This window comes from Schistocerca cancellata, chromosome 6 (genome assembly GCF_023864275.1).
Source record: "Schistocerca cancellata isolate TAMUIC-IGC-003103 chromosome 6, iqSchCanc2.1, whole genome shotgun sequence".
NCBI lineage: Eukaryota > Metazoa > Arthropoda > Insecta > Orthoptera > Acrididae > Schistocerca > Schistocerca cancellata.
This window is the reverse complement of record NC_064631.1, coordinates 487,002,497-487,029,019: the sequence shown is the minus strand read 5'-3', so window position 1 is coordinate 487,029,019 and position 26,523 is coordinate 487,002,497. Positions and strand designations below refer to the sequence as shown.

Genomic DNA, 26,523 nt, shown 5'->3' with positions numbered 1-26,523 from the left:
CTTTTGTCTCTTGTAGATGACTTGCAGTTTTTTTATTCCTTTAAAGTAATGTGTATTTACAGACTACCCTATGGTCAGCGATGGTAGCCTGTGTGTTAACAGTAACATTCCCACATACCACAGGAGTGGTACATAAGTAGCTAGCCATACAACCACGTGCTGACATTTCATTCACAGAAACCTGAGATTTTGTTGGCTTTTTCCTCCAGTATAAACCAGTTTTGTTTGCATTGTAGACCTTAGTTTTTCTGTAACACTCCTTATTAATCACGTTTTTAAAAGATGTTTTGAAATATTCAGCAGCTTCAGTATCACCCAACAGTTATTCATCCTGGATGTCTTACTGCCTAGTCAAGCACCTAGATTTCAGGCAAGTAAGAGAGCCAGTAGTCCCTTTAAAATCAGCATTATCTCCTTGATTCTTGTTTATTTAAACTGCTGTTTAAAAAATCAAACAGGTATTAATTGCTTGTTCTTGGTTATATACCAGCATGAACTACGTGTAAACAGCAGTGTCTGAACCCTGGTTATCTGACATTTCAATTATTTTTCTAGACAAGGTTCCATCTTCACTGTCAAGTGCACTCAGCTTTTTGTAATACCATCACTGTTTATGTTTTTGTTTTTTGTTTTTTTTTTTTTCTTTTTTTTTTTTTTTTTTTAAATGTCTGCATTTCTAACTCCACATTCCTAAGCTAAGTTTCATCCGCTAGCAGATTGCTTCAAATGGTCTATTTTGTCAGAAACACTAAGAGTAATGGATTTTTATTTAGTGGCTATCTCAAAAGCACAACAACTGCATGATAACTCACCGGTGAAGGTTACACATCAACACATAACAGCAACTGCGATGATTGGGATGGAGGAGAGAGGGGAGGGGGATGATGACAGCTGAATTTGTCAGCCTAGTGTCAAAACTTCTATACTGTGCATGCACATATTTGAATTTGCTGATTGGAACCCTTTTGGTTAAGTAGTGTGTTAGTTGATCAGTATTTGGATGATGTTTACTCTACTGTAGAGAAACTACTGTGATGATAAATGGCTTACTAACATACCATACTCTGAATAGATAATAGTTGCTCTACTGCATGGTTAAATGAGGATGGAGTCCTCTTGGGTAAAATATTCCGGAGGTAAAATAGTCCCCCAATCGGGTCTACAAGCAGAGACTACTCAGGAGGATGTCATCATCAGGAGAAACAAAATGAACATTCTATGGATCAGAGTGTGGAATGTTAGATCTCTCAATCAGGCGAGTAGGTTAGGAAATTTAAAAAGGAAAATGGATAGGCTGAAGTTAGATATAGGTGGAATTAGTGAAGTTTCGTGGCAGGAGGTACAGGACTTCTGGTCATGTGAATACAGGGTTATAAATTCTAAGTCAAGGGTAATGCAGAAGTGAGTTTAATAATGAATAAAAAGATAGGAACATGGATAAGCTACTACGAATAGCATAGTGAATGCATTATTGTAGCCAAGATAGACACAAAGCCATTGCCTATCACAGTAGTACAAGTTTATATTCCAACCAGCTCTGCAGATGATGAAGGGATTGAAGAAACGTATGATGAGATGAAAGAAATTATTCAGATAGTTAAGGGAGACGGAAATGTCTTGGGGGAATGGAATTCGGTAGTAGGAAAATGAAGAGAAGGAAAAGTATTAGATGAATATGGACTACGGGTAAGCAATGAAAGAGGAAGCCACCTGGTAGAATTTTGCACAGAATATAACTTAATCATCACTAACACTGGTTTAAGACCCATGAAAGATGACTGTATATGTGGAAGAGACCAGCAGAAACTGGAAGGTTTCAGAGTCATTATATAATGGTAAGACAGAGATTAACAAAACAGGTTTTAAATTGTAAGACATTTCCAGAGGCAGATGTGGACTCTGACCATAATTTATTGGTTATGAACTGCAGATTAAAACTGAAGAAACAGCAAAAAGGTAGGAATTTAAGGAGATGGGACCTGGATAAACTGCAAGAACCAGAGGTTGATGAGAGTTTCAGAGGGAGCATTAGACAACAGTTGACTATAACAGGGGAAAGGAGTACAACAGAAGACAAATGGGTAGCTTTAAGAGATGAAACAGTGAAGACAGCTGAGGATCAAATAGATAAAAAGATAGGGTCTGGAAAAACAAGGAAATGATTGTATAGCATTTATTGGCCGGGATATTCCCTTCAGGGTTCAGCTGCCACATTGCAAGTCTGTTTAATTGTCACCACTTCTGTGACTTGCGTGTCAATGATGATGAAAATGGTGATGAAGGACACACAACACCCAGTCCCCTGTTGGGAATCGAACCTGGGCCCCCTAGTGAAGTACATGGTAATGCTACTGCTGAGCTACAGAAGTAGACAGGGTCTGGAAGATATCATTGGATAACACAAGAGATATTGAATTTAATTGATGAAAGGAAAAACTTTAAAAATGCAGCATATGAAACAGGCGAAAGGGAATACAACTGTCTAAAAAATGAGATTGACAGGAAGTGCAAAATGGTTAAGCAGAACTGGCTAGAGGACAAATGTAAAGATCTAGAATCATATTTCACTAGGGGAAAGATAGATACTGCACACAGGAAAATTAAAGAGGCCTTTGGGGAAAAGAGAAGGAGTCGTTTGAATATCAAGAGCTCAGATGGAAAACCACTCCTAAGAAAAGAAGGGAAAGCTGAAAGGAATATACAGAGGATCTCTACAACAATATTTTATGAAAAAGATAGTTGATACTCACCATATAGCAGAAATGCTGAATCGCAGAGAGGCACAACAAAAAGACTGCCACAAAATAAGCTTTTGTCCAACAAGGACTTTGTCAAGAATGGATTATAGGCAGACAGACAGACAGACACACACACACACACACACACACACACACACACACACACACACAAAATCATGCAATCATGCAAATGACACAACTCACACACACACACACGTGACCATAGTCTCTGGCACCTGAAGCCAGTCTTGGGGAAACAAGAAATTTGTGGCAAAACTTGACCAACAGAAGGGATCAGTTGATAGGACACATTCTGAGACATAAAGGGATCAACAATTTAGTACTGGAAGGGAGTGTGGGAGGTAAAAATCGTAGAGGGAGCCCAAGACATGAATACACTAAGCAGATTCAGAAGGATGTAGCTTGCAGTAGTTATTCGGAGATGAAGAGGCTCACAAAGGGTAGAGTAGCATGGAGAGCTGCATCAAACTAGTCTGCGGACTGAAGACCACAACAGCAACAACAGAAATCATTTCGATCAACAATATGTATTTCAGTGATTACTTAACAACTGCAATACATTAAATGTGAAACATAACAGGTTTCATATACATACATTTAAATATTAGCATATTTAACCAACTTATAAATTATTCATTCTACTTATCTTTGAGGTATCACAGTCAGTGAGGAAGAATCCTCTTTTCTGATAGTATAAAATATAATTTTCATAATTATTTCACCTGTCTCTTCCTACTGGAGTAATAATATACTGTTCTGTCACTGGACCTGTAATGATTTTTTGTGTTCATATATTATTACTGACTAACTGATTTCCTGATGTGTACTAACTTCGCTTCTACATAATTTAAAAAATTATGTATTCCACTCTGGTGTCAAATAACTGCTAACAACATGGTGTTTCTCTGTCATTACAAACCATTGTAATACAATACTGGGAAGTCCAGAGTGGAATACAAACTAAGAGTAAAGCTCACCTCATAGCTGAGGCACTGAGTGACTGACAGGCACATAAAGAAGACTGAAAACATACCTGAGCTTTCAGGGAATGTCCTTTGGAGCTGACTAAAACAAAACATGCCAATGCACACATATTACTACATTATTGAGGCCGGCTGTGTTATCCTGGCTCTACAGCCTGACTGGGGTGAGAGGTTCTTTCCGATGGAGTGGATAACAGGGGAAAGGTGGCAGAGACGGGGGAGTGAAGGGTTGAGGGAAAGCTGGGTGACGGTCAGGAGTGAGAAGCCGCAAGAGCATGGGATGGCAATTTGACACCAGCAGTTTCACCCTGGCTCAGGCAGGAAGAGTTGCAATGCATCTGGCACAGGATGAAGTCAAGGTATAGGTTGGGGAAGGGGTTGAACCAAGGCAGATGACAACTGTGGAGAGGAAAGTCTGATTGTAGATTAATGGGGTTAAATAGGAAGCATGGGGAGGGGACTGGGGGGTTGGTTTGGGACAGGTACTAGTGGAGATTGAAGACTGCAGGATTGACAACTGTGCTGTAAGTACGACACCCATCTATGCTATTCAGGAAAGCTGATATTGCTGGGGGGCAAGTGGGAGGTTAATGACATTTTTTTGTGAAGCATCCATTGAAGTCGAGCCATTTGTGCCCAGTAGCATGTTCTACCACTGGGTAATCAACCTCTCTCTTGGCCACACTTTAGCTATTCATGTGAGTGGCAGTCACCTCCACATATAAAGCTGTGCAAAAGTTGCAGTGGAGTTGATATATCACACAACTGCTTTCACTGTTAGCCCCGGCTCTGATAGGATAGGGCTACCCACGTGGATCTTCCACAGGGATATGACTAATGTCAAAAAGAGTCTGGAATAGGTGTGGGATAAGAATGGACCAACATATTTTTTAAATTAGGAGGACACAGTGGGGAGGTGGTAAGCATTGTGAGAACGATGTTCCTTATTTGTGGGCATGATGAAAGATAGTGAAAGCTCTAATGAAAGATATCATTTAAGATGTTCAAGTGTGGGATAATGCTGGGTTGCAGATGGTTTGTTGGAGTGGGTGGAAGATTTGGGGCATGTGTGCATATAGCACAGGGAGATCTGTTTGGGAATTGTCCATTGATTATGGAGTATGTCTGGCCTCAGTCTACACTAATCCCTGTCCAACATCCACCTCTGCACCTATCCCCATGCCTCGGGCTCACTCATTAAAACTCACTCACACTCTCTTCTCCAAAGTTATCATTTTCCTCAGTGCTATCATCCCTACACATCTCCCAACCTACTACTCCACTTTATCATTTGCCAAATGCAATTCTCCCTCCCTGTGCCAGGTTGAACTCACTGATGCAACATCTCTGTACTGTTCCCTTATGGCCTCTTTCTCCAGCTCTCAGCAACCCATCCCTCCACTACTCCCTTTCATTCCCCACTTCCTTTCTTCACTCACCCACTCCACCTTATACAGCCTTTCCCTGGAACAGTAGGACTATCTTTGTATCAGTTATCTCTGAAGAAGAACACTGTCTGAAAGCTCAGCTACATTTCCAATGTTCTTTATGTGGCTCTAATCACTCAAAACCTCAATTATGGAGAGGTTATCTTTACTCCTTGCGTTACTGACCACTTTAATGGCTAGTTTTAGTGATAAGAAGGATGAAGATCAGCTGTTCATTGAGCCTGCATTGTGACAGTTGTGTAGGAAGACTCTTTCAGAAGAAGCCATTCCACTGTCATCATAGCTCAGCTAATCAATTTCTAGGACCTCTTTTGGAACTGAAATCTGTTGAGTGTCAATAGTGTATGCTATAATATATACAAGTCAATGGAGAAATGGTTAATTTTCAATGATTTTAGCTTCTCTGAGTGGCCTCTACCAGGTTTCCAATGCGATCTCTTCTGGTAGTGTTTGTGTGTGATCACTTAAACAATGATACTGTAAGTGCAAAACTCAGAAGCATCAGTGTCAAGTGCAAATGCTATTAACCTGTTGCTCATAACTCAAAATGTTCTAAGTGCATCGCTTTCCACAAGCATTGCTACGTTCATACAGAGAATAATATTAACAAAGACTTTCATGTTTTTATAGTATACTACTGTGAGTTTTGCACATGAATTTATGGGTTAACACTGGTGACCACTATATGACAACTCTTTTCTTTCAACAAAATATTTATGCTGTCCCCATCAAATTGAAACTGAAGTGTTCTGTTTGATAACATTAATTGCAAATTCAGACTTTATTATAATGTGAACTTGTGCTCTGAATGACTGCACCAAGCACACAGCATTCTTCTCCTTCCATGGTTGTGGCATATTGTTGTTAAAATAAATTCAGCCGTAGAAGAAATTCTATTGAAGATGAAAATCGGTCCACGAATCCAGAGAGAATGGCTACAAAAGAAAACACATTTACATCCAGCAAACATAGACACATACTCGGGGAACTCTTAAGATTGGATTATAACGAGCTTTAAGGTTTTACACAAGTATCTTCAGGTCACAAATGTTTGCAGCCATGGGTACTACGCCATCGTCCATCTCACTCAGGAACAGAAGGTTCAATGTTTTCAGACCTGCCAACAAATGATTAATTATGTTAATAGTTAATTATGAGAGACCAAATCACTATTCAACACTGTAATGTGATATATATGGCTTTACAAAAAAAAAAAAAAAAAAAAAAAAAAAAAAAATGAAAACGAAAAGGTAAATTTTACCTTATTACCCTTCCTTTGGCTCCACAATATTAGTACAGGGTTTCTGTGTTTGAGGCTCTCGGACAAGTGCCAGTAATTTCTCTAACTTCATGATTTCCAGTTCTCTAGGCTCATACTGTGGACCTTTTTTTGGTGGCTTCACTTTTTTACGGAGATTTGGGGACAGTTTCAGACTAGTTATACAACCCCTGAAAAAAAATACTGTTGAAACATCACATTTTTAGCCTGGTATTGATTTCTAAGGAGTTTGCATATGTCAATGCATTTAACAAATATAATTTCAGTTCTCATCAATTTCAGAGATAGCTGTTGCATCAAATTGCTAAAATCAGATTGAAAAAATTGAGAAAATCATGTAGTTATGTAATATGTTGAAAGCTGGTCACAAATTGTAGTTCAGTTTATGCCACTACCAATGGCAATGTTTCTTTACCATGTAAAAACAGATGTACAAAAAAAAAAAAAACACAAAAAGTAATAGAAACTATGTTCTCAGGTTCATGATTCTTTCTTCCAGAATTAAATGGAAAAATGGGCACTGATAAAAGGAAAAGAAGGGATGTAAAACAGCTCAAAAGCTATGAGCAGCCTATTCTTAACACATATTGCATCTTGGAGTGCATTTTTTCAATAATAGGTTCTACTGACACATAAAAAAGCACTCCGTCTCCAGGCCACGAGTGGCCTACCGGGACCATCCGACCGCTGTGTCATCCTCAGTGGAGGATGCGGATAGGAGGGGCGTGGGGTCAGCACACTGCTCTCCTGGTCGTTATGATGGTATTCTTGACCGAAGCCGCTACTGTTTGGTCGAGTAGCTCCTCAATTGGCATCACGAGGCTGAGTGCACCCTGAAAAATGGCAACAGCGTATGGCGGCCTGGATGGTCACCCACCCAAGTGCCAACCACACATGACAGCACTTAACTTCGGCAATCTCATGGGAACCAGTGTATCCACTGTGGCAAGGCTGTTGCCTTAAGAACATAATATAGACACTTAAATATTAATTGTGTATAGAGTGCTGACATATACAAGACATAATCTATGTCCATATTTTCTTCTTGTTCATATATTGGGGGCTATACAGGGTGTTACAAAAAGGTACAGCCAAACTTCCAGGAAACATTCCTCACACACAAAGAAAGAAAATATGTTATATGGACATGTGTCCAGAAACGCTTACTTTCCATGTTAGAGCTCATTTTATTACTTCTCTTCAAATCACATTAATCATGGAATTGAAACACACAGCAAAAGAACGTTCCAGCATGACTTCAAACATTTTGTTACAGGAAATGTTCAAAATGTCCTCCGTTAGCAAGGATATGTGCATCCACCCTCCATCGCATGGAATCCCTGATGCGCTGATGCAGCCCTGGAGAATGGCGTATTGAATCACAGCCGTCCACAATACGAGCACGAAGAGTCTCTACATTTGGTACTGGGGTTGCGTAGACAAGAGCTTTCAAATGCCCCCATAAATGAAAGTCAAGAGGGTTGAGGTCAGGAGAGCATGGAGGCCATGGAATTGGTCTGCCTCAATCCATCGGTCACCGAATCTGTTGTTGAGAAGCGTACGAACACTTCGACTGAAATGTGCAGGAGCTCCATCATGCATGAACCACATGTTGTGTCATACTTGTAAAGGCATATGTTCTAGCAGCACAGGTAGAGTATCCCGTATGAAATCATGACAATGTGCTCCAGTGAGCCTAGGTGGAAGAACATGGGGCCCAATCAAGACATCACCAACAATGCCTGCCCAAACGTTCATAGAAAATCTGTGTTGATGACGTGATTGCACAATTGCGTGTGGATTCTCGTCAGCCCACACATGTTGATTGTGAAAATTTACAATTTGATCACGTTGCAATGAAGCCTCATCCGTAAAGAGAACATTTGCACTGAAATGAGCATTGACACGTTGTTGGATGAACCATTCGCAGAAGTGTACCCATGGAGGCCAATCAGCTGCTGGTAGTGCCTGCCCACGCTGTACATGGTACAGAAACAACTGGTTCTCCCATAGCACTCTCCATACAGTGACGTGGTCAACATTACCTTGTACAGCAGCAACTTCTCTGACGCTGACATAAGGGTTATCGTCAACTGCACGAAGAATTGCCTCGTCCATTGCAGGTGTCCTCGTCGTTCTAGGTCTTCCCCAGTCACGAGTCATAGGCTGGAATGTTCCGTGCTCCCTAAGATGCCGATCAATTGCTTCGAACGTCTTCCTGTCGGGACACCTTCATTCTGGAAATCTGTCTTGATACAAACATAACGTGCCACAGCTATTGCCCCGTGCTAATCCATGCATCGAATGGGCATCTGCCAACTCTGCATTTGTAAACATTGCACTGACTGCAAAACCTCGTTCGTGATGAACACTAACCTGTTGATGCTACGTACTGATGTGCTTGATGCTAGTACTGTAAAGCAATGAGTCGCATGTCAACACAAGCACCGAAGTCAACATTACCTTTCTTCAATTGGGCCAACTGGCGGTGAATCGAGGAAGCACAGTACATACTGACAAAACTAAAATGAGCTCTAACATGGAAATTAAGCGATTCCGGACACATATCCACATAACATCTTTTCTTTATTTGTGTGTGAGGAATGTTTCCTGAAAGTTTGGCCATACCTTTTTGTAACACCCTGTATAATTGGGATGTTTCTGTCCAGACACAGTATGGTCCTTCCCTAGTCATGCCTCAGGTTAAGCTAATAAATTACTTTATCCATAAACAAATGGATCTAAAATTAAAAAGTAAAGTATTTTTTCATCAGTTCTCTGTTACATTTTCTTTGCTGTTCACACATTCTATGTGCTTTCTGTTTTCTTTATTACACTTCTTTATTCACACAGCATGTTCTGAACAAAGCACTATGAAGTAGACCTCTCAGGGATAGGGAACAAGTCAAGATGAACATTAAAAAACAAATAATTATTAAACAATGGAAAAACTAGGATGGAATAACAACAATATTATGAAAAGGATAGGCTGCTGTCACTATATAGAGGAGATGTTGAGTCACAGACAGGTAGACAGGTAGAGAGAGTGAGAGAGAGAGAGAGGGGACGGGGCTGCTAAATGTGTGAGCTTTTGGCCAAATTGCCTTCTTCTAACATAGTAAATACACACATTACATTCATGGAAGTGCAACTCCCACATGCATGACCACTGTCTCTGGACACTGAGACTGGACTACAAGCAACTGCACCTGATGGGAGAAGCAGTCTTGGTGGTGGGGGTAAGGCGGTGGGGAGCGGCAGGGATAGCAGGGTCGTGGTGTAGAAGGGTTTAGTGCCGCTTGTGGGAGCTCAAGTAGCATTTTTATCATCCACCACCCTTAGCCTGCTATTCCCCCCTCCCCCCCCCCCCCCCTCCCAGACCCGGCCTCCTCTTCACCTCCACCACTCAGACTGCTTCTCCCATCAGGCGCAGTTGCTCATAGTCTGGTCTCAGTGGCCAGAGACAGTGGTCACATGTGTGTGAGTTGTGCTGTGACAATGTGTTTGTGTTTTCTATGTTAGAAGAAGGCCTTTTGGCCAAAATTTCACATGTATAGCAGTCCTTTTCTGTGCCGGTCTGTGACTCAGCATCTCCACAAATAATTATTTTAAGCTTATATCTGTATATTCAACAAAACAACTAACAACTGTTAATTTTAATGTGCACTGGCTGTTGATAAAGGCAAATAACTGAATGAATAAAAATAAATACTACATAGTGGGACACTGAGTGGTAAATAGGCATATAAAAAAGAAGTTGAAATGATAGCTCAGTTATGGGTTTGTATTCTCCTTGAGAACAAACAGACACACATACTTAGCTACAGTGCACCAACACAGTTTCCTGTCATAGTAAAGCATTAAATATTCTTGATGTTTTGTCTCAGAAGTGAAGAGTATAGCAGGATACTGATTTGAACACCTGGTCAAAGACAAACTTGCTAGCACCCAAAAACACCTCGGGTTTAGCTAGAGTGGATATTCAAAAGCAGAGACGAAGTGTTGACATTTAGTAAACACCATTGCATTAAATATCTGAACACAACAATGACTCTTCACTTACAATGCATATATGAACTCTGTGAGGGATCAACACTTTTTAATGCCTTACGTAATGAATTACAGATCAATAGCACAAATGGTTCTGTGGTACCACATATCAACCCATGCTGAAACACCCATACTAGTTTGTGGTGTAGCCTCCACAGGCGGCAATGCAGGTGCTGACTCTGTTAACTTATCGATTGTACAGATGGTGAATATTGTCCTGGGATATATTGTGCCATGCCTGCTCAACATGTTCATGTAGTTTTGTAATAGTTGTTGGTCGACAAATTGTATGAATCACTTCTTGCCTCATGATATCAGACACATGCTCGATTCGAGACATTCTGCAATTGCACTGGCCAGGGCAGCTGCTCCATGTCTTGCAGAGCACATTGAGTTTCAAAGGCAGTGTGTGGGCAAGCATTACCCTGTTGGAACAAAATATCACCTTCCTGTTACAAGAACAGCAAAAGGACAGATCTAACAACATTCTGCACATATCAACTGCTGGTTAGCATCCTCTCCAGAAACACCAAAGGTGAATGAGAGTTGTAGCTTGTTGCACCCCAGACCATAGCACCTGGGGTGGGGCCAGTTTGTCTTGGACGACATATCTACACTGTACATGCAAATGACCATCAATTGCATGCAAGAAAAATCTGCTTTCATCACTGATGACTATGGCATGCTATTCCATCTTCCAAGTGATCCTCTGATGCCACCAGTCGAGCCATGAATGGAGGCATGAGTGGAAGATGGGCTAGACATATGCATGCTCATAGTCCCACTGCTCATAACTGGTTTTCAACAGGTCATGTTGACACATCTAAGCACAAATCCCTCTTACGTGTGCTGTGGTAGCCATACGATTCTCCACTGCTGCCCTTACAATACAACAGTCCTGGCGGGTGTCTACGAGAGTGTTCATGTGACTACTGATACCTGTATCATACCTGTATCATTGCACAAATGACGCAATATGTCCAACTTGTGTGGCAATTCTCTGAAACAGCTATCCTACCATTCAGAAGGCCACAGTTTAACTGCTTTCAAAGTCACTCAGCCAGCTGTAGGAAGCATGAATGCATCTCCATGGCATGGTTGCCCACTTACTTCACACGTTTGCATCACACTGAGCTTTCTTGTTCTGAGCATTCCCTATTACAGGGTAGACAGATGGCACTGTGGTAGCTATGCCACTATGCTTCTGTTGGTGGACATGGATGAAAACATTATCATTACATCTACTATCTCCCCAGGTGGCATATCCTGTCATTGGATCAAAATCGACATCATATTTCCAGATGAACTATTTTTTTTTACAGCAGTGTATTTGCTTTTGACTAACTTTCTCATCCCTTCTTATTGTTTTATAAACAAGAAATAATTATCAGACTTCTTAAAATCTCTGTCATCACTTTCACATCAGTCCTTCACATCCAGTAAAATACTGATACTTAATATCAGTATTCCTCTATGTGCATATCATAAATATTTCTTATTGGTATACAATAATGGAAAAACTGGTAGAAGCTGACCTCGGGGAAGATCAGTTTGGATTCCATAAAAATGTTGGAACCCGTGAGGCAATACTGACCCTACGACTTATCTTAGAAGAAAGATTAAGGATAGGCAAACCTACGTTTCTAGCATTTGTAGACTTAGAGAAAACTTTTGACAATGTTGACTGGAATACTCTCTTTCCAATTCTGAAGGTGGCAGGGGTAAAATACAGGGAGCGTAAGGCTATTTACAATTTGTACAGAAAGCAGATAGCAGTTATAAGAGTTGAGGGACATGAAATGGAAGCAGTGGTTGGGACGGAAGTGAGACAGGGTTGTAGCCTCTCCCTGATGCTATTCAATCTGTATATTGAGCAAGCAGTAAAGGAAATGAAAGAAAAGTTCAGAGTTGGTATTAAAATCCATGGAGAAGAAATAAAAACTTTGAGGTTCGCTGATGACATTGTAATTCTGTCAGAGGCAGCAAAGGACTTGGAAGAGCAGTTGAACGGAATGGACAGTGTCTTGAAAGGAGGGTATAAGTTGAACATCAACAAAAGCAAAACGAGGATAATGGAATGTAGTCGAATTAAGTCGGGTGATGCTGCGGGGATTAGATTAGGAAATGAGACACTTAAAGTAGTAAAGGAGTTTTGCTATTTGGGGAGCAAAATAACTGATGATGGTCGAAGTAGAGAAGATATAAAATGTAGACTGGCAATGGCAAGGAAAGCGTTTCTGAAGAAGAGAAATTTGTTAACATAGAGTATAGATGTAAGTGTCAGGAAGTGGTTTCTGAAAGTATTTGTATGGAGTGTAGCCATGTATGGAAGTGAAACATGGACAATTAATAGTTTAGACAAGAAGAGAATAGAAGCTTTCGAAATGTGGTGCTACAGAAGAATGCTGAAGATTAGATGGGTAGATCACATAACTGATGAGGAGGTGTTGAATAGAATTGGGGAGAAGAGGAGTTTGTCGTGCAACTTGACTAGAAGAAGGGACCGGTTGGTAGGACATGTTCTGAGGCATCAAGGTATCACCAATTTAGTACTGGAGGGCAGCATGGAGGGTAAAAATCGTAGAGGGAGACCAAGAGTTGAATACACTAAGCAGATTCAGAAGGATGTAGGCTGCATTAGGTACTGGGAGATGAAGAGGCTTGCACAGTATAGAGTAGCATGGAGAGCTGCATCAAACCAGTCTCAGGACTGAAGACCACAACAACAACAACAACATACAATAATCATCCAGAACATTATGACCACTGACTACTATTGATATAAAGCCATCCAGGCAATAGCAGGATCACCTGGCGAGGATCGAGTGCTAGTCAGACACACACACACACACACACACACACACACACACACACACACAGTGCATGTAGTATTAGTGAGAGTGCTATCCCATGTGTAGAATGGGTGAGGCTCACAATCTGTCTGAGTTTGACTGAGGGGAGATTGTGATGGCCTGGAGGCTCAGCATGAGCATTTTGGAAACTGCATGACTTGCTGGGTGTTCAAGTAGTGCTGTGGTGAATATCCTCAACATGTGGTAAAATCAAGGTGAAGCCATGTCCAGATGTTGTGGGATTGGGCAGCCAACCCTCATTACAGACGTCGGACGTTGTAGACTGTGCAGACTGGTAAAAACGGACAGGCAGTGAACTGTGGTGGGACTAACATCAGACTTTAATGGTGGGCAGAATAAAAATGTGTCTGAATGCACAGTGCACTGAACACTTGTAATGATGGGCCTCCACATCCGACGACCCGTGCATGTGCCAATATTAACATCACGACATTGGCAACTATAACTGCAATTGGCAAATGATCATTGGCACCAGACATTGACACGGTGGCAGAGCATTGCATGGTTTGATGTATCCTGATACCCTCATCATCATGCCGATGGGAGGGCACAAATCCACCATCTTCCAGGGGAAATGCTCCTTGATACCCGTATTGTGGGAAAGAGACAAGCTGGTTGTGGCTCTGGGCTCTGTTATGTTCTGGGGGGGAACATTCACTTGGGCATCCATGGATTCAGTGGAGCTTGTGCAAGGCACTATGATGGCCAAGGAATATCATACACTGGTTGCAAACCATATACATCCTTTCATGACGATCATGTTTCCTGACAGCAGTGACACTTATCAACAAGATAACGCACCATGTCATAAGGCCAGGACTGTGATAGAGTGGTTTGAGGAACACAGTGGCAGGTTCCAATTGATGTGCCGGCCCCTCAACTTGCCAGATCTGAACCCAGTCAAAGACATCTGGGATGTGATTGAATGTGGCACCAGAGCTTATTCCGCTCCTCCATCCAGTGACCTACCGAGGCCTCATTGCTTCCATGCCACGATATGTCAGTGCTGCTATCCATGCCAAGGGTGGACATACCTAGGTTCTGCGGTGTATGGCTGGTGCATTACAACCCAGCCACACACCACACAACAGAGGGCTGCAGATTGCTGCCTTGTCAAGGTGCCTGCAATGCAACCACAGCCCATTCTGCCTGCATCAGCTGCTGCAGTAGTTGAGGGCGCCACATCCAGAGGACACAACAGGTACTACTTCTCATCTGTGAGTGACATGATACCACACAACCTCCACTGACCAGTCTTCATAGGACATCGTCCAGCAGCTCACCAGTCTGCGCAATTTCCAGACTTGACTTTGATGTCTCGACTTGACAGTAAAAGTGTAGTCAGACTACTCATCAGTGCACTTTGCTCACAAGTGAAAATAGACATCACGTAATAAAACTGGTTATAGTAAGACAAATGTACTACCCAATCTTGGATCATATGAAGTGAATGATACCGCAGTGAAGAAGTAAAAACCAAAAATCCACTGCTACAAAGCTGTGTGAAAATGTTTAAATGTCAGTGTTTATAAATACTTAATGTAACTACAATGATCATTATGAACTTCTCAAAAAAGATAGACTATTAGTTCTATTTTATATATGAAATGTATATCCCAAAGATTATTTTACATAATTGGATCGATATATGATAGTAATTTCTCTGTTACATGTTGTTAGAGGAAAATTTTTGTTCTTTTGGGCTGTTGGTTGTAAGAGTCTGAAGTGCGAGGATGGAGAACGAATTATGTGGTTTTATTGATTTGTATTGTGAAGTGAGAGGACTGAAAATATACGCATAATTCTGCAGAGAGTCCACCAAATTTCTCGTTGTTATTGAGGCAGTAACCCAATTACCCTCTAGACAATTATAGGAAGATGAACCACAGAAAGGAAGAGAACAATGATCCATCAACATACGACAAAGAAGAGCAACAAAAAAGATGATATTTTATTTATTAACAGAACTGGTTATTAAAATTTGACTGTCACTGTCATTCACTGCAGTGTGTCACTATCTCAGTGTGGCAAGTGCTGCGAAAATGTGACCAGCTGCCCAAATTACTAACTTACTCCAAACATCAGTAACATTAGGCAAAAAGAGGGTGGGGACAGTCAGAATATGGTGGCATCGTCCAGGATGTTCTGAAAGTAAAATGTGAATACTAAGTTGGACTATTTTTCTTCTTGTAGATTAAAAGATATTGTGAAAATTTTATGTGAACATTCGGCCAGGTATGAATCATAGCTATGAATCAGCAACAATAACAGCAAAAAAGGAGTTCACAAACAAGAAGAAAAAAAGGAAGGAAAAAATAAAAAGTGAGATGAACGATTAACAACGTTGACATCCAACAACAAAAGTAAGTACCGGAAATATTTTCTTTATTTCTTTTTTCTTTTCTGGTGAAGTGTTTCATTGTATAATTGTTTACAATGATAGTCACTGTAGAATCTGGATCAATAGACAATAATACAGGCATGGGAGACTTAAGTAGTGTCATGAAACAAGAACAGGAATCCTCAGAACCTTAGGCCCCCTACAAAACCTTTCACCTGACTCCATCAACCTCCTGACCCCACCGACACCCCGCACCCCTACCTTCTACCTTCTTCCTAAAATTCACAAACCCAATCATCCCAGCCGCCCCATTGTAGCTGGTTACCAAGCCCCCACAGAATGTATCTCTGCCTACGTAGATCAACACCTTCAACCCATTACATGCAGTCTCCCATCCTTCATCAAAGACACCAACCATTTTCTCAAACGCCTGGAAGCCTTACCCAATCCGTTACCCCCAGAAACCATCCTTGTAACCATTGATGCCACTTCCTCATACACAAATATCTCACACGTCCAGGGCCTCACTGCGATGGAGCACTTCCTTTCACGCCAATCACCTGCCACCCTACCTAAAACCTCTTTCCTCATTACCTTAGCTAGCTTCATCCTGACCCACAACTTCTTCACTTTTGAAGACCAGACATACCAACAATTAAAGGGAACAGCCATGGGTACCAGGATGGCCCCTTTGTACGCCAACCTATTCATGGGTCACTTAGAGGAAGCCTTCTTGGTTACCCAGGCCTGCCAACCCAAAGTTTGGTACAGATTTATTGATGACATCTTCATGATCTGTACTCACAGTGAAGAAGAACTCCAGAATTTCCTCTCCAACCTCAACTCCTTTGGTTCCATCAGATTCACCTGGTCCTACTCCAAATCCCATGCCACTTTCCTTGATGTTGACCTTCACCTGTCGAATGACCAGCTTCACACGTCCGTCCACATCAAACCCACCAACAAGCAACAATACCTCCATTACGACAGCTGCCACTCATTCCACATCAAATGGTCCCTTCCCTACAGCCTAGGTCTTCGTGGCAAACGAATCTGCTCCAGTCCGGAATCCCTGAAGCATTACACCAACAACCTGACAACAGCTTTTGCATCCCGCAACTACCCTCCCGACCTGGTACAGAAGCAAATAACCAGAGCCACTTCCTCATCCTCTCAAACCCAGAACCTCCCACAGAAGAACCACAAAAGTGCCCCACTTGTGACAGGATACTTTCCGGGACTGGATCAGATTCTGAATGTGGCTCTCCAGCAGGGATGCGACTTCCTCAAATCCTGCCCTGAAATGAGATCCATCCTTCATGAAATCCTCCCCACTCCACCAAGAGTGTCTTTCCGCCATCCACCTAACCTTCGTAACCTCTTAGTTCATCCCTATGAAATCCCCAAACCACCTTCCCTACCCTCTGGCTCCTACCCTTGTAACCGCCCCCGGTGTAAAACCTGTCCCATGCACCCTCCCACCACCACCTACTCCAGTCCTGTAACCCGGATTGTGTACACAATCAAAGGCAGAGCCACGTGTGAAAGCACCCACGTGATCTACCCACTGACCTGCCTACACTGTGATGCATTCTATGTGGGAATGACCAGCAACAAACTGTCCATTCGCATGAATGGACACAGGCAGACAGTGTTTATTGGTAATGAGGATCACCCTGTGGCTAAAAATGCCTTGGTGCACGGCCAGCACATCTTGGCGCAGTGTTACACCGTCCGGGTTATCTGGATACTTCCCACCAACACCAACCTATCCGAACTCCGGAGATGGGAACTTGCTCTTCAATATATCCTCTCTTCCCGTTATCCACCAGGCCTCAATCTCCGCTAATTTCAAGTTGCCGCCACTCATACCTCACCTGTCATTCAACAACATCTTTGCCTCTGCACTTCTGCCTCGACTGACATCTCTGCCCAAACTCTTTGTCTTTAAATATGTCTGCTTGTGTCTGTATACGTGTGGATGGATATGTGTGTGTGTGCGTGTGTATACTCATCCCTTTTTCCCCCTAAGGTAAGTCTTTCCACTCCCGGGACTGGAATGACTCCTTATCCTCTCCCTTAAAACCCACATCCTTTCGTCTTTCCCTCTCCTTCCCTCTTTCCTGATGAGGCAACAGTTTGTTGCGAAAGCTTGAATTTTGTGTGTATGTTTGTGTTCGTTTGTGTGTCTGTCGATCTGCCAGCACTTTCATTTGGTAAGTCACATCATCTTTGTTTTTGGTGTGTGTGTGTGTGTGTGATATATATATATATATATATATATATATATATATAGTTATAATAGAAGGAAACATTCCACGAAGGAAAAATATACCTAAAAACAAAGATGATGTGACTTACCAAATGAAAGTGCTGGCAGGTCGAGAGACACACAAACGAACACAAACATACACACAAAATTCAAGCTTTCACAACAAACTGTTGCCTCATCAGGAAAGAGGGAAGGAGAGGGAAAGACGAAAGGATGTGGGTCTGTCGACCTGCCAGCACTTTCATTTGGTAAGTCACATCATCTTTGTTTTTATATATATATATATATATATATATATATATATATATATATGATGAGACTTACCAAACAAAAGCGCTGGCAGGTCGATAGACACACAAACAAACACAAACATACACACAGAATTCTAGCTTTCGCAACCAACGGTTGCCTCGTCAGGAAAGAGGGAAGGAGAAGGAAAGACAAAAGGATATGGGTTTTAAGGGAGAGGGTAAGGAGTCATTCCAATCCCGGGAGCGGAAAGACTTACCTTAGGGGGAAAAAGGACAGGTATACACTCGCACACACACACATATCCATCCACACATACACAGACACAAGCAGACATTTCACAAAATTCAAGCTTTCGCAACAAACTGTTGCCTCATCAGGAAAGAGGGAAGGAGAGGGAAAGACGAAAGGATGTGGGTTTTAAGGGAGAGGGTAAGGAGTCATTCCAGTCCCGGGAGCGGAAAGACTTACCTTAGGGGGAAAAAAGGACGGGTATACACTCGCACACACACACATATCCATCCACACATATACAGACACAAGCAGACATATTTAAATATATGGTCTTTCTTTAAATTGCTGTAAAACAAACTACATTCAGTTCCACAAAACATCCAAAGATGAGGAAATAGTAGTACAAATAGGTGAGCAGACAATAACCAGGGTAGATTCCTCAAAATACCTAGGCTTGCATATTGATAGCAAACTGAATTGGTCAAACCACATCGTGGATCTATGCAAAAGACTAAGTTAAGAAACATACGCATTACGCATTGTTTCTTCTTATAGAAGTATGGAAACCATGAAGTCAGCTTATTATGGTTACTTTCATGCAATTATGGCATTTAGAATTATATTTTGGGAAAATGAGCCACTGGCTAAAAAAGTACTATGTGTACAAAAAAAGAGCCATAAGGATCATGTGTGGAGTCCATCCTAGAGCCACATGCAGGAATGTTTTTAAGAAGCTTGAAACACTTACATCCACGGCGCAATATATATTCTCGTTGGTGTGCTTCATAAGGAAAGAAAAATCAATCTTTAAGCTGAATAGTGCATATCACAGTCACAATACTAGAAGGAAACATTATATCCACTATGAACAGCCAAATCTAAGTATAGTGCAGAAAGGAGTCCATTTCAGTGGCTGTAAGATTTTTAATGCCCTCCCTTCAAGAATTAAGTGTTTGGTAGATGATGATCTCTTGTTTAAAAAAACCTTAAGGCAGTTCCTATTGCAAGGATCATTTTATACAATAGAAGAGTTCCTGAACTACAGTGTTTAACATATATTGCAAATGTATGCCCAAATTTGTATTTGTAATACGGAATATTTTTATTGTAAACATATATTTTGCAATATTTATTTCTCTGCAACACTTATTATTTTGTAATCTTTATCTATCTCTAAAATGTATCTTTTGTAGTGGGATCTAAGTTACTGTTTACTGTTTTTTGTTTTGTAATCTCTATCTATCTCTAAAATGTATTTATTGTAGTGGGACCGAAGTTACTGTTTACTGTTTTTGTTTTGTTTTATGTATTGCCATAAATTCTGGCCAAAAGCTTGTAATATTGACACATTCCATACCCTGTGATAGTGTCACAACATGGATCACCGGAGCAAGAGATAAATAAATAAATAAATAAATAAATAAATAAATAAGCTGGGCAAATCAGTATACTAATGATGACACAAGCTATGTATATTTTGGTAAAGGATTTTTAGGTAAATTTTGGTCAGAGATTGAACAAGCTAGAATAAATAGTGATTTTCTCAATGTACTGAATTACAAAGAAGGGCATATTAGCATGAAACAGTTTTGCAAAAATCAGCTTAAAAAATTAGCGCATTTGAGGAAACCTTTTGATGAACTCGACCAGATTGATGTTTAAAAAGGAGGTTACTGGCTGATATACAGTGGACATAGTATATGGGCCAGATGACACAGCAGATCGGGTTTTGACATATGTGCATAAATTAGGTAGAGTTTTGGAAAAAAACAAGGAAATACTGCTACAACAGACACACAAATTTTGAAAGAGGTAGTAATCAAAATTGGCACAGTAATAACCACAACAAGAGAGAACATTGTAACCACAATGATAACAATTATCATCAGAAGGAACATAAAAGAGAGATGGTAACAATTTTCATTATGGAGAGCAACATGGTAATAGTTGGAACAGAAATTGGAATAGAAACCCAAGAAAGGAAGATGGGATATTAATTCAGGAAAAAAAATCTAGCCTGAGCCCCATTGTCAATCCGCAATTTAGGGGCTCATGAAACAAATAACAGATTGACCAGAAATTACACAAATACTGACACACAAGAAAAACACTCTAGTGTAGCAATCAGTAGTTACTTTAAAGATGTGTACTATTCTGTTACTATGATATCTGTTGAGACAGAAGTTTGTTCACCAAATAACAGATGGACCAGAAATAACACAAATACTGACACACAAGAAAAACACTCTAGTGTAGCAATCAGTAGTTACTTTAAAGATGTGTACTATTCTGTTAATACGATATCTGTTGAGAAAGAAGTTTGTTCACCAGGTACGGCAAAATATACAAATAAGGTAAGTGAGCTCGCAGAAATTGAAAAGGAGGATACAGAAGAAATCAATTTATCGGAATTCTGTCATTCGGTAGAGACTTTCCATTTGTCAGATACTGAATTGACTGATTTTTGAATTCAGAAACTAATACCAGAACCAGGTAAGAAAAATATGGATACTGTATGAATGAACAGGAAATCTGAGAACTTAAACAATAATGACACAGCGAATGATGATTAGTAATTTATGTGATGATACTAATGATGTTCAATTTTTTTTTTCTGAGAACAGTAATGAGGAAGAAAAGTATTTTGTTTGCTTTAAAGAAGAATTTGAGGTATTAGGTATTAGTAGGGAAATGCATAATAGTGGCTATAATGCTGTAGAGATATCCAAAGAGACTTTTAAAGGATTGAGGGACATTAATCACAGTATCACAGCAAACAAAATTCTTGATTTAATTACTAATAAGGAGGCAAGTATAGATGACCAACCTAATTTATTTACCAGTTATGACAGTGACAGTAAGCTACTTAATGTTATGAATGAGAATGAATCATTTTTATATAATATGTGTTTAAACAGTGATCCTATGCTATTACAATCATGATAAAAAAACCTGTGTTTAACTTTGTATCCAGAGTGGTGGCAAAAATTAAACACGTGGTTGTAAAACAACTTAAAGACAAGTACCACAGTGTTGATCTAAATGAAACAGGTAAGTACTCATGGATTGATGAAATTCTCAGTGACAGTGATAATGATGTCAGTGTTAATTTAATGAAAGTGTGTCAAGGCAATGAAAATGGTAAGAATAATAATGATTTTAGAGGCTTTAGTTTTCTAGAGATAGAAGATGACCTGTCATATGAGGATGTCAAGACTGATAAATGTACTGAAGTTTTTTGTCTGTTCATTAAGGTCAGAATAGGATCATGAGAAGGCAGGTGTTTTGACACAGGCAGCCAAATTTCAGGAGTGTCTGACTCATTAAGTAAAAAAAATTAAAACATGATGAAGACTATGTAGAATTACCTGTAATTGGAGTGTAGATTAAAGGTGAAACTGGGAAACGTAGTAAAGTCAGGCTTTAGTTACTTTTGCAGTTGATGTTTAATAATTCAAGATCTCTGTGAAGATCTTATCCTTGGCATGGCATGGATAGTTAGTGTGAATGCAGGTTTTGATTGGGGAGGATAGAAGCTGATAATCAGTGCACCTGATGGAGATTGTATTTGTACTGATTTTATAAAGTCAACTATATCTTATGAGGAGGATAAAATAAATAGCATCAATGTTTAAAAGACAGTGGATTTCTAGTTAAAGATATTCCAGGATTAGACACAGATGAAGCTGAATTTAAAGAACTTGTAGACACTAGATTTCAGAAGGAATAGGGTTAACTGATAATCAGAAATGGGCATTGGAATCTTTGTTATGGGGGTATAGTGATGTGTTTAGTAGTGTTCCAGAGGTAGAGTGAGAGGATATCAGTGTACATTGCAGCTAAAACCACATCAACCATTTTTTATAAAACCATATTGTGTACCTATAGCTAAGAGAGCTGCACTTGAGAAAGAGTTGCATAAGATGGAAGTGTGTGATATCAAGAAAGGTGTTAGCTCATAGAACAACCCATCAGTCATTGTTTCCAAAAGAGATGGTGGAGTGAGATTGTTTCTCTATTCTAGGTGTTTGGAGAAGTATTTGTGCAGAGAAACAGATCACCCTGAAAACACTGATGAACTTTTACATAAATATAAAAACATTCAGATTATGTCTAGTTGGGATTTAACTTCTGGATTTCATGAGATACCTTTAGTTCCAGAATCACATAAATATACTGTCTTTCATTACAGTGGTAGATATTACCAATACTGTGTAGTACCTTTTGGTTTGAACTCATCTGTGGCTGAGTTCATAAGAACATCAGTTTTATATCTTCAATATTAACACATTTTTCGGACAACACAACAACACATATAAGTCACTGAGTAAGTTGACCTGTGTACAAGTCGGCATTCGATTAAACACTGAGTCTCAGTCTAGCGGCCGCTGCTCGGCTGGCCGCTTAGGTGGCGCAGCTGCTGCCTGGCTGGCAGACAGCGCCGCACGTAGAGGACGTGCGTAATCGCGCGGCGGCACTTTGAATAATCGGCGAGTCACAACACTTTTCCCCCCTTTGAAATTGTTGCACTGGTCGTGATGGAGGTGTCCTGGAGATGGCTAACGTCCATAGGCGTTGTTTGACTCGCCGTAAAGTCTCGAGGAGGAGGCTTCCCGTACGGACGGAAGAGTCCCTGATGATAACGGGTCGAGATGACAGGAGACGTAGGGGTTGAATCTGCTGGGGCCCCCTGCACCAATCTGCCCGTTGCGGCAAGTCCAGTTGATATGACAGGAGACATGGGCGATGTGTCGGCGTCTGTTGGAGGAGGAGGCGAGTAGATGTACTCTGGCAGAGGACGGTCCTCCGGTTCCTGCATGGGCACGTCTCCTGGTGGCGTCTGTTCTGGTGCTGGCATTGCGATGACGGTGAGAGGGCTGCGTTGTGAGTATTGAGAGATGCCCAGATCCCGAGCATCAGGTAGAGCCAAAGGTGGTGTGGCGGCATTCGGAACAGGCGTTGCTGGCACCCGAGGCCGAAGCTGGTCCGAATGACGCATTGCAACACCCGTGTCCGTCTGGATTTCATACAGGCGTCTGCCACGGTGTTGTAAGATGCGGCCCGGGCTCCATTTTGGCCGTCTGCCATATCCCCGTACCCAGACGAGGTCGTCGGCGGTGAACCGGCCAAGTGAAGGCACCCGCGGCCATGAGGTGGGAGGCCGCAGAAGATGAAGTAGCGTGCGGGGCTGTCGGCCATGTAAGAGCTCAGCTGGACTGTGATCGCCCATGGGGGTGAAACGGTAAGACGCCAGGAACTGGAGAAGCGCGTCATCAGCAGCAGAAGAAGAAGTCAGAAGTTTCCGCATCTGAGCCTTAAATGTACGGACCAGTCGTTCAGCCTCACCGTTGGATTGTGGATGGAACGGCGGGGCCATGACATGCGTAACGCCGTGACGAGCACAAAAATCCGCAAAGTCGGAAGAGGCAAATTGTGGACCATTATCAGTAACAAGAGTAGAGGGGAGGCCTTCCAAAGAAAAAATGCGGGCGAGAGCACTGGTGGTTGCCGCGGTGGTAGGTGACGTGCAACGGACAATGAAAGGAAAGTTAGAATAGGCGTCAATTACGAGGAGCCAATAAGTACCTATAAAGGGTCCCGCAAAGTCAGCATGAATGCGCTCCCAGGGCTTCTCAGGCGAAGGCCACGGTGACAAAGATGACTTCGGGGCAGCGGCCTGTGACACACAAGGGCCGCAGGCAGCGACCATGTGTGCGATGTCAGAGTCGATGCCAGGCCAGTACACATGACGGCGTGCCAGAGATTTTGTGCGAGACACACCCCAGAGCCCCTGGTGAAGGAGGCGCAAGACCGAAGCACGCAAAGACGCAGGTACCACAACACGCGGCGAAGCATTGTCAGTGGAGAGGAGGATAACACCATCCCTAGCTGTGAGGCGGTAGCGCAAAGTGTAGTAGTTCCGCAACGGATCAGAAGTCTTAGCAGACAGGCGATCTGGCCAACCCTTCTGAATACAGAGTAAAACCCGGGAGAGGGTAGGGTCAGAACCCGTAGCAGCCGCCATCCTGTCCCCAGTGATGGGGAACCCGTCCACAACCCGCTGCTCAGCAACATCCAGGTGGAAACACAAAAGTTTGTCCCTATCGAATGCCTGATCAGGACCCATGGGAAGGCGAGGACAAAGCATCAGCATTCGCATGTTGAGCCGTTGGCCAGAAATGAATCTCATAATTGAAACGGGACAAGTAAAGAGTCCAACGCTGGAGGCAGTGTGCAGCCTTGTCGGGAAGTGATGTTGATGGATGAAACAAGGAAACAAGCGGTTTGTGATCCGTAACAAGATGAAATTTTGAGCCATAGAGAAAAACACCAAACTTATGAAGAGCATAAATGATGGCCAAAGCTTCTTTCTCAATTTGAGAATACTTTTGTTGGGCATCCGTGAGCGTTTTGGAGGCATAAGCGATGGGTTGTTCCGAACCGTCAGAAAAACGGTGCGCAAGGACTGCACCGACCCCGTATTGAGAGGCGTCTGTGGCAAGAACAAGATGTTGGCCAGGTCGATAAGTAGCCAGGCACGGGGCCTGTTTCAGCATAGTCTTTAATTTCCGGAAAGCCGCGTCACATGACGCGGACCAGTGAAAAGGCACGTTTTTATGCAACAGGCGATGCAACGGCTGAGCCACCGATGCCGCAGATGGTAAAAACTTGTGATAGTATGCTATTTTCCCCAAGAAAGCCTGCAGTTCCTTAACAGATGTAGGGCGAGGAAGGGCATCGATCACAGCAACAGTGTGTTGAAGCGGACAAATACCATCCCGAGAGAGTTGAAACCCCAAGTACGTGATAGATGCCTGAAAGAATTGTGATTTCTGAAGAGTACACTTAAGACCGGCAGTCTGTAAGACATTAAAAAGTGTGCGGAGATTGTGAAGATGTTCTTCAGTGGTGGAGCCAGTGACAACAATGTCGTCCATGTAATTGATACACCCCGGGACAGGGAGCAATAATTGTTCCAAGAATCGCTGAAAAAGAGCAGGGGCGCTAGCAACCCCGAATGGCAAGCGTTGGTATTGATAGAGGCCGAAAGGTGTGTTAAGGACCAGAAACTGCCGGGAAGTAGCGTTGAGAGGAAGTTGATGATAAGCTTCCGACAGGTCAATTTTAGAAAAATACTGTCCTCCAGCGAGTTTAGTGAACAGTTCTTCAGGACGGGGCATAGGGTAAGTGTCGATGAGGCATTGAGCATTTACAGTGGCTTTGAAATCGCCACAGAGATGAATATCACCATTGGGCTTAGCAACTACAACGACAGGAGAGGACCACTCACTGGAAGTGACAGGAAGCAAGACCCCTGAAGCAGTGAGACGATCCAACTCCCGTTTTACCCGATCACGAAGGGCCACAGGAATGGGCCGAGCCCGAAAAAACTTAGGCCGAGCAGTGGGTTTGAGCATGATCCAGGAGAAAAAAGGGACGAAAATGTCGTCGACAAGGAATCCAGCTGAGCATAAGGAATAGCATCAGAGACAATATTGACAGAGTCATCTATGGAGAACCCATAAACGCAAAAGGCATCGAAACCAAAAAGATTTTCTGCGGTGCTCTGGTCGACCACAAATATGGGAACAGTGCGAACGATGGATTTGTAAGATACCTCAGCATTAAACTGTCCCAAGAGAGAAATCTTCCGTTTATTGTACGTCCGTAATTGCCGAGTGACAGGGGACAGGAGTGGAGAACCCAGCTGAAGATACATCTGAGAATTAATTATAGTGGCAGCAGAACCGGTATCCACTTGCATGCGAACATCTCGACCAAGGATTTGGACAGTGAGGAATAACTTCCCTGAAAGGGAAGAAGTGCAATTGACAGACAACACAGAATCAGAATCAGCGTCATGTTCATGAACATCATGTATGCGGTCGGATTTACAAACGGAAGACACATGACCTTTCTTTTTGCAATTGTGACACACAGCCCAACGTTGGGGACAATCCTCGCGTGAATGTTTCGTAAAACACCGCGGACATGAAGGAAGTTGCCGGGGATTTTGCTGCAGTTTCTTAGTGGG

At 42.0% G+C, this 26,523-nt stretch overlaps 1 protein-coding gene across 1 annotated transcript in view; it reads right to left on the bottom strand.

The window, feature by feature from the left end:
- Positions 1-6,273: 6,273 nt before the first annotated feature.
- The window catches only part of LOC126088399 (dynein intermediate chain 2, ciliary), a 259,102-nt gene continuing 238,852 nt past the window's right edge, over positions 6,274-26,523 (bottom strand). The window contains exons 11-12 of the mRNA XM_049906538.1: positions 6,460-6,639; positions 6,274-6,307 (exon numbers count right to left, since the gene is read on the bottom strand). Coding sequence (XP_049762495.1) covers positions 6,274-6,307; positions 6,460-6,639 — 214 coding nt within the window. The remainder of the gene's footprint in view (positions 6,308-6,459; positions 6,640-26,523) is intronic.